The sequence below is a fragment of the Symphalangus syndactylus genome, chromosome 4 (assembly GCF_028878055.3).
Source record: "Symphalangus syndactylus isolate Jambi chromosome 4, NHGRI_mSymSyn1-v2.1_pri, whole genome shotgun sequence".
NCBI lineage: Eukaryota > Metazoa > Chordata > Mammalia > Primates > Hylobatidae > Symphalangus > Symphalangus syndactylus.
Window position 1 is genome coordinate 84,539,201 of NC_072426.2, and position 12,320 is coordinate 84,551,520.

Genomic DNA, 12,320 nt, shown 5'->3' on the forward strand with positions numbered 1-12,320 from the left:
TGGTCAGCTAGAATTGTGTTTTGTTTTGTTTTTCTTTTATAGCCAAAGATTGCTGAGGAAAACTTAACCTATGCCGAGCTGGAGCTGATCAAACCCCACCGGGCTGCCAAAGGCGCCCCCACCAGCACTGTCTACGCCCAGATCCTCTTCGAGGAGAACAAGCTGTAGTACAGCGTCCTCCTCCAAGGTTCTATTTAATACCTGCCACCCAGTGATTTATGAAGCCTTGGAGACAAAGCCCTTATGTCTGTATTTTCACTCATGCCTTCTGAGTGGTGGGGAGCCCCTTTTCAGCGGCATTCTGGGTGCCTTCGAAGAGTACAAGGCTGCTCTCCCCAGAAGAATAGGGGCCACAGCTCTTGACAGATCTCCCAGGACAAGATGTGCCTGGGTTTGAGCCCTGAGCATAAGGATTCTGATCCTGAGAGCAGCCAAGGAGATTTTCTGCTGAGCCAAACCCCTTCACATTTTTCTCTTCTTTCCCCAGGTTTTCTTTAAAATTGTTTTTAAATCCTAATTTTACTCTCTACTCTTCCTGTATCCATGATACAAGCTCACAGTATATAGCTAGAGGAAATGCCATTATGGACCCAGCTGTAAGATGGCACATATGTTGGTTTTCCAAGGATCAGATGGCATTGCCAGGGCCACAGCCAACTGCTGATTGCCAGCACCACCTGAGATGGCATCTCTTGTTTTAAATAGATGCACTGACCCTGAAGATTAAGGCCAGAGGGGCAGACTGACTAGAAGTATAAGGTCTGTCTGTGAATGCCATGGTGCCCACCTATGAGACCCTGAGGCCGCAGAACAAGAACACCATTCTAGAGGGCTTCCAGCCCTTTCACAAGGTGGACCTGTACTGATAGAGAAACACACTCTCTAAGAAGTGCTTACTCACCCTTTTCCAAAGGAGCACAGGCCTTGGCCATCAGAAGACACACTGGAGCGCATGGGCCTCTTCACTGTGTGCCAAGCTCAATCACCTCTGATTCAGCGCCTGAGGGTGTCTGCTGCCAGGTGCCCTCAGGGTAGGAGAGTGGGAAGTACACGCCAAGCTGGCAAGTGTGTTCTGAAGACCCTCCTCTTGCCAAGTGCCTTGCCCATTGCAACCTTGTGTGTGAATTCTAATGGGTTTGAATGGGGGTCAGGGTGCATGGGGAAGTTGCTCTGTGGACCTTTGGGACACAGGAATCTTGGACTTACTGGCAGGGGATCCATTCTGAAAGCACCATCCTGTCAACTGTGTTGTTGAGGACATTTCTTGATGTGAGTATAGTCTGGGTGGCTATTTACTGTACACTATAGAAATTGTTTGACTATGTAGTGGACCATGTATATATGATAAATTATCTATTTTAAACACAGCTGGGGTATGAGTTGTGCCCTCTATATAGCTGTGTGAACTTGGCTGAATTTCTTATCCCCTAATGACCTCAGACTCCATGTTTGTGTAAAGATGACTTAACTTCCCATAGAATTCTTGAGGGTAAAATGGGATAATGAACCTTGCCAGTTCTAGAAACTATAAATTGCTACACAAATGCTCTGTGTTGATATTCATGCTAAAGCCAGTCTGCATTTTCAAAATGAAAATTTCTTCACTATTTAAGGCTTTCATTGCAATAACTTTAAAAACCAAATATTTGTCCACCAACTTAGCCCTACAGTAATGTTCCCAAAGACTCATGAGAGTTTATGGTTTATTGGAAAGGGTCCAAATTGGAAGCAGATATTTATTTTTTGGGAGCAAACCGGTCTGCCTTTACAAAGTGGAAGTTCACCGTCTCTGGATGACACCTGTGTCTCATTCCTCCCTTTCTGCCAGATCTCGAAGGCAGTGAATAAACCATGCAGCTTTTGAGGAAGAAAGACCCGTTTGGAAGAACTCACTAGAACTTCTTTGAGCATCTCTTTGGGAGGGGAGGATATATGGTTAGCACACCATTTATATCATAATTATCACAGGGATTTTTAATTTTATCATGGCAGTGTTCTGACAGATGTGTAGTGTTTTGAGGGCAGATGATGATCTCCTAATTTGCCCAAAGAGCCTTATGGGTTTGTGGGGCTCTGGGGGTGCCAAATGGGAAAGAGAGGGGGCACATGAAAAGGAAATGGTGGGAAGAGGGCAACGGGCCAGGGGGTAATATCTTCCCAGGCCCCTTAGGCCTCTACAGAACGGAAGTGAACTTCATTCACCCCCAAACCCACCCACTTAAATCCAAGGAGAGCTTAGGGTTATTATGCATGGACAGGAACACATTCTACCACGAACACATGCTCTTAAGAGCTGGTAGCTCCCAGTTAGAGTCAAACCAGTCATTGTTATATTGTAGATTGAATCCAGCCTCTTTCTCCCAAATTGTGGTTATCACTGGATGAATCCACACTAAGGTGTGTGAATGGGGACCTGCAGGTTATCTCCTCCTACTGAAAATGCTGCCCAGGGGAATCTTGGAAGCTATGGACAGCATCCAGGCAGAGCCGGTCCCACTGTTATCTCCAGAAGCAAACACCCAAGCTGTGCTCAGAACTGGAAGCAATGGATGACTTGTATCTGGTGCTTGTTTGAGAGGATATATTGACATTATTGCCATAGTAAGCTTAAAAAAATGTGCCCACTCATTCATTCTTTATCCATGGACCACTAATCATGCATTGTCATTTCCAAAGATAAGGGGAAACATATCACATATCATTGAAATAGAAATTAGGGAAAGTTCGTCAATTTGTTTTCACTATAAGGCATCAATGGCAGAAACTACATATGAGTAATTTTCAAAATGGACCATTGCTTAAATGTTTAATGAAGTTAAAACAAGTATGAACCCATTGCTTAGAGTGCAGTGGCTTCTTTCAGGCAGACAGCAGATGCTCTCAGATTTGGTGGTGAGTTTTGGCCTTGGCATGGTTGGCATGGAGTCAGCACAGGAAGCCGGGAGGTATGAAGGGACATCCACCTGGGTGAAACTGTCTTGCCAAGCCAAAGCCCCGAGGCCTGCCCTGAAGCAGCCGTAGTGGAGGAGAGGCCTGGGATTCCTTAGAGTCACCTCTTTACGAATGTACCGCCACTCTGTTAGCTCACGGGGAAAATAAGGAAAAGCCAGGCCTCCCACCTCCTGACTCTTGTGAGAGTGAAGACAACATGAGGCATTTAGAAAATACATTTTTAATGTATGATAATGTGGGCTGGCCCACACAGCAATAAGCCCAAAGACCCCCTCGCTTTGGGGATTATTCATGGCCCTGCTCATCACAGCCTCTGATATACAGGACTGTAACCCAGGCTGAGCCAAGAATGGAGCTCATGCCAGAAATGGTCCCAGGCATGCACATGGCCCCCTGGAATAATCAAAATCCTGGGGAGAAAGAAATCATCTTTGCCTTGGGCAGTGAAGCTGGAATGAAACAAATCTGTCTGTTGCCACAACTCCTGCCTAGTGGAGAAGCCTTGGAAGGCAACAGACACTGAGCAAGAAGCAGGGAGGAGAATGTCCTGGAAGGGCAGGACTCCACCCAAGTCCCTAACATCCCCAGACTCTTCTCTTCCGTAAACTCTCTAATTGCGGTTTAAATCCTGGTTTTGGTCAAGCCAGTCAGGTTGCATAAAGAATTTGAATACAGTATGCATCAAAGTTGCTTCCCAGAACAGGAAGCAAAACAAACAAACAAACAAACAAAATACTGATATCCGTACCCAGGGTGCCCAATTAGGGCACACCCAGTGGCTGCATTGCAGCCCCTGAGCCCCTGCTGCACTGTGTGTCCTGCTGCCTGAGTGGGCCCCACCCTGGGCTCTGAAGACGCCCTTCTCAATGGAGAGCTCCCAATGGAGGGCTCCAGGAATGATGCTCTCCCTAAGGAAGGGAGGCCTCACGTTTGGAGAGGCACACCAGCACGACCAGAGAAGGACTGAGGGGCGCTGGCACCAACAGGTGGAAGGGAACAGCGTGGTAACAAAAAAGAGCCATGCCACTTGCATGCTGGAGGGAGTCTTTCTGTGTCAGCCTAAAGCTTAGGCTGGCTTCCCTGTGGAACATGACGTCTTTCCAGTGTCCCTGCTCCAGGAGACTGCAGTGAGACCCAGGTGACCCAGCTCTGTGTCATTTGGAGCCCATTACAAAGTGAAGCAGCCACATGGTGGGGACATTGACCCCACTCCAGACCACACTCCCATCTCCATACACAGGTTAGAAACTGTTCATCAGGAAGGAAAACCAAACAGAAATTCGTGGTCTAGGGGACGGTCTGCATTCAGCATGGCCATGCTCGGCTAGAGTGGCTGTGGGATGTCCAGATAGATATGCATGTAGACTAGAGCTTTCTCAACCTTAATGCACGCACAAATCATCGAGATCTTGTTAAAATGTAGATCCTGGGTGGGCACGGTGGCTCACGCCTGTAATCCCAGCACTTTGGGAGGCTGAGGTGGGCGGATCACGAGGTCAGGAGATCGAGACCATCCTGGCTAACACGGTGAAACCCTGTCTCTACTAAAAATACAAAAAATTAGCCAGGCATGGTGGTGAGTGCCTGTAGTCCCAGCTACTTGGGAGGCTGAGGCAGGAGAATGGCATGAACTCGGGAGGCAGAGCTTGCAGTGAGCTGAGATTGTGCCACTGCACTTCAGCCTGGGCAACAGAGCGAGACTCCGTCTCAAAAAAAAAAAAAAAAAGTGTAGATCCTGGCTCAGGAGGTCTGGGATAGGACCTGGGATTCTGAGTTTCTAACAAGCTCCCAGGGATGTCCATGCTTCTGGTCCCTGAACCGCACTTTGAGTGGCAAGGATGTAAACTGTTGGAAACATGGATCTGGTGCTCATTGCAGGAAAGGGGGTGTCCTCAGGGCATAGGTCACAGCCAAAGCCCTGACAGTGGTCAAGATTCCCCGGGAGAGGCTGCCTGCGCATTGAGGAGGGGAAGGGCTGGGCCTGAGCAGTGGGGAACATCCATGCTGGCAGGTATGCAGCAGGCGAGGAGATCCAGTTGGAGATCAGAGGACAGTGACTCACAGCAGCAGGGGAGAGCCAGGAGAAAGCTGCTCCTAGGGGTCTCTCAAAGGAAGAAGGGCTCCGGGGTGTGAACTCTGCAGAGGGCAGGGAGAATAGAGGTTGAGCCTTTGCTCATTCTGAATTAATTGATTACTCCTTTTTAAAAGTGCTTGCTTTCTCTGGGAAAAAAAAACATTCCCCAGTGCACAAGGCTAACAGACGTGGGCGATGAGCTGTGTCTGGTCTGCTGAGTGTATTTTCCCCAGAGCAATCCTCATCTTCTCAGCGGGTGGGGATTTGGACAAGACTCTTCCTGAACACACAGCGTGGTGGGGAAGGGTGGCCATGGAGGTTTTCTGTTCCTTCTGTTGTCACTGGTGAAAGACGACTTGGTGCCCAATTTCTAATAAACGCAACGCTATTAGCGTCACTCCAATTTAGTGTCTGATTGTTAAATGTTAATGTACTGCACTCTACAGTTTTAAATATAATTAGAGATGTTTACAGCTTTGGTTAAATGCACCTTATTCTTCCACATTAAACTTTATTACAGGCGTCCTCCATCAACAACGAGGAGAAAGCTCATTAGTAGGTGGTCTGTATGGGGTTCTGGGCTGTGCTGAAGGAATCAGCGTTCTGTTTTCCTTTATGACAGCATTCTACATGCTGGGGGCGGCCAGGGTGATTACTTCCTGTTTATGTGTACACTTAGTACCTCAGACTCCTGGGTCTACGGATGGACCTCAGGGAAGCCAACAACACCCAGGAATTTTTATGCAGATATTTGTGTTGTGTGTGTGAGGGTCTAATGTTCTCTTCAGTTTTCTAAAAGGGGTCTGTGGTCCACAAAAGATGGAGCCTTTAGAGAGAGTCCTAAGCCAGTGTCCTGCCCACAATGGACCCAGAGAACATCATGAGGAAGCTGGGCACACTAAGGAGATGGAAAGGTATCTGCCAGCCTGGCGACCTCCCAGGCATTCTAACCCTAAAACTGCCCCTTGCACTAAACTCTGGCTCCAGGAAGCCTCTCTGCTCCCACCCTCACTCCTGTTGGCTGGAGGAACCCTGACCTCTTGCAGGGCTGATCTTTGGCTCAGCTAAGGATTGGGGCTACCCAATCCTCCCCTTTGTGGGGTCTCCTCCATCTCTTTTCTCCCTCAGCCCATGTGTGGTTTCCCAGGTTCTCACAGTACCCCAGTTCTGAGTGCCCTGCGACTGCACCCCAGCCCATTTCGTGGTCAGTTTGGAATTCCTTAAAATGTTGTAACTGAAATCGGGTTCTCCTGCTCACTGCTTGGAAGCCAAACTTGAGAGACAAGATTTGGTGGAAGGAAAAGCAGGCTTATTCAAGAGCTGGCAGCCTGAGGAGATGGCAGACTAGTGTTGCAGAGACCATTTCAAGTCAGTACAAATTCTAGGCTCTTTTTATGTTAAAGACATGACCAACAACTGCTAACATCTGGGCACCAGCGAGGGTCCAGGAAGTTGGAAACTCGTTTGTCCTTGGTCAGATCACAAAGCTCCTATTAACCTTCAACGAAACATAGTTGTTTACATACTTCTCCTTTAATCCCAGAGTTAGTTTCAAAAACTACATGATTACTGTTTTTGCATTTTATCTCAGTGCCCTAAAATTATCCTAGCCTACGTGCAGGAATGGATAAGGGCTCCCTTAATTGAAAATGGAGTTAGTTGTGTTAGTTCTTTTGCTCTTTCATTCTTACAATGTCTTGTTCCTGCTTCTCCTCATTCTTCCACCTCATCAGGATTCATTTCTAGTTTCCTTGGGGTTCTCCTTCACCATGTAACCCCTCATCTTTTTTGCACCTTCAACTTCTCCTTCCATCTCCAAAATGACAAGTGTTTCTCAACCTGCACAGACCCTAAAGCCACTATTCTCCTCTGGTTCCTTCTCTCCGCAGCCAGGAGTCTACACTGCTTGCTCCCTGCTGTCTGTCTCTCACTCTCTGCTGGCTGCCTTTGCTCCCCCTCCCCTGAACTCAGCTCTGCCCAAGCCCTTTGGGGTTCGCTGCTGAGCATGTGTTCTCTTGCAGAGAATATCTTATTTCCGACCACTGTTCAGCTGTATCCTGAGGACCCCACCTCCACAGCCCCCGTGGAGCCCTCTCCTGAGCTCCACGTCCACCCATGAGCTCCCCCCTTGCAGCTCCTTCATGACTCTTGGAAGTACACACCCAATACTGAATGCATCAGAGCACCCTGCATCCCTTGATACCCAGCCATCCTGGTTAGGGCTCCACCACTCACCCCATGGCTAAAGCTGCAAATCTAGCATTGGAGATATGCGCCACCGGCAGCAGCAGCAGAATCACTGCTGAATTATTGAAAATACCAGGTGCCTGGCACTGTGGTGAGTACGTTTTCTGTCTTATCTCATTAAGCCAGTGCTACTCTACGTCAATTTGCAGATGAAGAAGCAGAAGACCGCAGCTAGCTGGCCCAGGATGGCAGAGCTGGAGCCCTCCTCTCTCCTGTCCATCTCCCTTGCATGCCGGCACCTCCCCCATTGTCTCCATTCACAAAGCTCCTGCTTCCCATCAGCTCTGATCACCTCTCTCATGGACCACCACTCTGACCCCTGACCTGTTCCCTGCCATTTAACCCACCCTCCAACATTCAGACTGGCCGAGTTACCCCTGCCCAACATCCTGCCCCAACTGCCCTCAGGATGCCCAGCACCTCGAGGAGTAGCAAGGCCCTTCATACCTGGATCCCGCCTACCTTTCTGGTTGTACGTCTTGTGGTTTCCCCTCTGTGCTGTTGACCCAGGCCTCGGTGGCTGTGAGCTGCCACCTTGGAAGCCCAGCCCAGTGTGGTGTGGACTTTCACGGTTGCAAGAGCAGGCCTGTGCTGGGCGTGGGTGTGTCCCATGGCAGTGGCAGCAGTGGCCATGATCAGAGCCCATGGTGCGCTGCAAGCAGGCCTTGGGACTGGTGAGATCCCCACGGGTGGGCAGCCACCCAGCCCTGTCTTCAGCAGCATCTGGAACCGAAGGAGCAGGAAGCCCAGGTGGGGTCCCAGGCTCTCCCAACCCCCATCACCACCAACACAGCTGCTGGCTGTGATGGCAGCCTCTGTGGCAGCACAGAGCTGGCAAGTTCAATGGGAAGAGCCTCAGCCCTCAGGAGGCAAGCAGCAGGTGAGCATAATAAGGACTGACCCAAGGGATACCTAGGAAGACACCTTCTGGGTGTTCTTTGATGCATTAATGGAGGGACAATCAAAGAAAGGGCAGGGCCAGCCCTGGTTGGGGAGTGGGACTCAGGAGGCCCTCGCTGTGCAGTGGCACATTTTATCTCTGCCCCCAGGTGGCAGTGCAGGCCTTCCCAGGCACCAGAAGATGGTGACTTGGTTTCCAGGAACATGGCCTCTCTATAGGATGTCCTCACTAAAAGAGATACTAGAGGTTGTCTACTTCAACTTCCCTTTTGTTCCCTGCCACTTATACAAAAGACCACGATTTAAAGGGGAGTTTAGGTAACAGAGATCCAGCGTGGGCATCAGGATCTGGACTCAGGCTTTCTCTGCCCTTTCCATAGCTCCTCATGCCCTGGCTCTTGTCTGTGGCCTCCCTGCCCAACCCTGGAGGACAGCTGAGGCCCAGCCTTCTCCAGCAGGGCTGGATGGGAGGATTAATTGGAAGGTGGCAGCTGGGCATCTCCTGCTGAAAGAAGCACAGTCAGTCATTCCAGGAGTGGGAACTGTCTTCTAGATAAGCTTAGCTTGCTCAAGGGACATTTCAGAGGTCAAGGTCAGTTCTATAAATCTTTGCTGAGCTCCTACTATGTCAGACACTGAATTCACACGGTATTCATGTGTTCATATAGAAGCACACCAATAGGCAAAACATCCTGTGATGGTTACTGTTGCCAGAGTATCTTCTGTTTGCCAGACATGGTGCCAGGGATTGCACAGCAGCCCTGAAAGGCAGGTGGCATCATTGCTACTGGATGGCTCTGAGAAATGAGGTTCAGGGTCATCATAAGAGACTTGCCAAAGGCCAAACTGTTAGTTGCAGAACTGCATTCAAACTCAGAGTTTCCCAGTACCAATCCTGTGCTCTTCCTACTATGGCATAGGAAGTATGAGTTATATCAGAACCAAAAGAGGTTCTGGTATAAGAACCTAATGAGAAGTAATCCCAAGGTGCCCAGGAAACTAAAAGGAGGAAAGAGTTAGGATAGACTTTCTGGAGGAAGTGTCTGTCTGAGTTGAGCCCTGGAGGAGGGGCAAGAATCTGCCAGGAGGCAGAGGGCGGGGACCTTCCTGGACTATAAAGACCAGCCAGTAGGGCCAGCCCTGGTCAGGGAGCGGGACTCCTCCAGGGAAGCGGGCCTCTTCTGGGGAAGTGCCAGGTCCCAGAGAGCAGGAGCATCTGGCCCTTGGTGGCCAGCCCACCTCGGGGACTGTAATGAACAGTGGACCCAGAAGCTACCTGGGAACTGAGATGGGCTGAAGGGATTTCAAGTAGTGAACAAGCGAAGAGGGCTCTGGTGGTTTCACACTGTTTCTCCCAACCAGCTCACAAGGTAGTCTTGTTCCAGGATGAGGAAACTGAGGCCATTTAGAAGTTAGAATACATGCTACAGTGAAAAGGATACTCTGGTATGCCTATGGTGTAGCCAAAAGAACAAAAAGATTCATTGTAGAGAAAAGTTCTGTGCCTTAAGTCCTCTCTAAATCCAGGCATTCTTCACACTCTCATCCCCAGTGAAGGGGGCTGGAGGGCCCAGTTACTTCTAGCTTCTATTTGTTTTTCTTGGACAGATTGGGAATCTATATGAAAATTATTGTCCCCATGGTTGATTCCAGATATCTGAGTAAAGATGGAGACAGTTGCTAATGTACAATCACCTGTTTATTTCCACCTGACCATTGACAGAACGTGACTGGCTGGAAGAGATGTCAGTGAGGTTATTCACCCAGGGTTTGGAACTTCTTGAGTTAACAGACATGGGTGAGCAGAGACACTGTTTTCTTGACCCCTCAACCCTGGAGGCTTCTCCTGTCTACCTCAATCTGGACAGCAACCATGCTTCTTGAGGCTGACACCACCATCTGGGGGCAATTCCTGAAAATCTGCAGAGAGCTTTGGCTTCCACCTGTCCTTCACGTGCACCTGCCCTCCATCATAGCTCTGTCATAGCTCAGCTGGGTTTTTTGTTGTTGTTGCTGTTTTTTGTTTTGTTTTGTTTTGTTTTGCATCTACTCTGCATTCTTGCACATTCTCTTCCTAATCCAACCTTGCTCCAAATCTCTCTCTGTTTTCATTTCATTCTCTGCTCCTCCCTCTCTCTCTGTCTTGTTATTCTATTTGCAAGTAAAATGATAATATGTGTCACATGCAGGCTGTAAACTAACCGAGCGTTCCAAGCTGTGCTGTCTGGCTTTGGCATCAGACTCAGGACTGGATTTCCCAGCAGGGGCTTGGTGTCTGGAGTTGTTTCTCCTCACACGCCACGCCATTTGCTTTCTCTTGCTTCACCTATGGCTTTCTCACCGTAGTGTGAGCATCGGCTTTAGGGTCAGAAGCTCTGGTCCAAAACTCAAGTCTCCTTTTCCATGGCTCTGTTGTCTTTGAGAAGCCATTTGAGCTCTCTGACCTGCAGCGTCCTCGTTTGAAAAGCGGCTAGGGCCAACAGGACTTAAACAATCACCTTCCCATCTGGAACAAATTCATCTCCAGGGCAGAGGGCAGGGGCGGGTGAGGATGCTGCGGGGACATGGGGGGCTGCGCCCCAGGGCCGAGCTGTCCCACAGTTCTGGAGCTGGGAGTAGTCATGCTGGGAGGTAGAGAGCCCAGGGCTGGCTCCCTCATCAGCTTGCTCTCTGTGTGGCCTGGAGATAAAACCCTCTGCTAATGTCATATGACCTGTGTGAACACATGGAGCACTGTGCCCGGCACAGAGGCCGTTCCACAAGGGTCAGCTCCCGTCGTTGCTGGGGACCTTCCCTGACACTGGTGATCAGTCCCCAGCTCCTAGCAGGGCTTGTCTGGCAGGGTCTTCCTTCCTTAGACTGTTCTTCCTTGGGGAACAAGGTCATTAAAGGATGGCTTTCTTCTCTCCTGGGGACAGTGAGGGCAGGCCCTGTCAGCTGGGTCACCACACTATCCCTGCCACCTGTCATAGAGCTACTACCTCACACTGCTTCTCAGTACTTAGAAATACAACCAACTGTGGAGAAGGACTGGGAAGGTGCTTTGAAAACTAAAAAACAAAAACAAAAACCACAACCCGCAAGGCAGGGATTTCCTTTTTTTTTCCCTATAGATTTTGTTTCTAACTGAAGGCATCCAAATTCTCTACCCCAAACCACAACATTGTCCAGAGCTTCCACAACTCAGCAAAAAAAAAAAAAAAAAAAAAAAAAAAAAAAAAAAAAAAAAAAAGCACTGCTATATTTATCCTGTTGGCAGCCCCCTCTGCCAGTTTCCATCAAAGACCAGCCTGAAATAACACGCTTGTCTAGGGGTGGGGACGTGGCTGAGGTGGCTGGCAGCACCCTCTGCTGTGGTGGGGCCAGGGTGGCCTTGATGGGAATTCTGAGTGTTCACACCTTGGGGCCCTGCAGAGGCTCCTTCTCTGTAAAACAAGAAAGAGCTGGTACATTTTTACAGAGAAACACTGGACCGGTGTGGACCAGGGAGCCAGCTCAGGGCTAGTCCTACACACTCAGTTCAGCTCTCCCCAGCAGCATCTAAAGGCACCCCAGGCCAGGCGTGGTGCCTCATGCCTGTAATGTCAGCACTTTGGGAGGCTAAGGTGAGTGGATCGCCTGAGGTCAGGAGTTCGAGACCAGCCTGACCAATATAGTGAAACCCCATCTCTACTAAAAATACAAAAATTAGCCGGGCATGGTGGCATGCGCCTGTAGTCCCAGCTACTTGGGAGGTTGAGGCAGGAGAATTGCTTGAACCCGGGAGGTGGAGGTTGCAGTGAGCCAAGATCACACCACTGCACTCCAGCCTGGGGCAACAGAGTGACACCCTGTCTCAGGGAAAAAAAAAAAAAAGGATTAAATAAATAGAGGCACCCCAGTCAGAAAACCACAGCTAGGATCTTGGATCTGGAGGAAATGTCCTCAAATTCCTAAGAAGAAGCCTGGCCTCAGTATCTAGATAGTTTCAGGCTACTATGTACAGGCTTGAACTGATTTTTAAAAAGCAAAAGACAAAATTTTATTTCATCCCAGCTCTGGAGCAAGGTTGTGAGAGTCACTTATGTTTGTAAGTTGCTTATAGTTTGCAAAGTGTGTTCCTGGTATATTATATTTTTCCCCTGAATTCAACACATACATATTTTAA

General features: G+C 49.2%; 1 protein-coding gene across 6 annotated transcripts in view; it reads left to right on the forward strand.

Annotated features, from left to right (window-relative positions):
* Positions 1–5,433, forward strand: part of VSTM4 (V-set and transmembrane domain containing 4) — a 102,473-nt gene extending 97,040 nt beyond the window's left edge. For 4 of the 6 annotated variants that reach the window (XM_063638067.1, XM_063638065.1, XM_063638064.1 and 1 more), the window contains one exon: positions 43–5,433. In XM_063638067.1, the coding sequence (XP_063494137.1) occupies positions 43–56 (14 nt within the window). In that variant the 3' untranslated portion in view covers positions 57–5,433. The remainder of the gene's footprint in view (positions 1–42) is intronic. The other 2 variants (XR_010120519.1, XM_063638066.1) reach the window with 1 other exon arrangement.
* The last annotated feature ends 6,887 nt before the right edge of the window (positions 5,434–12,320 follow it).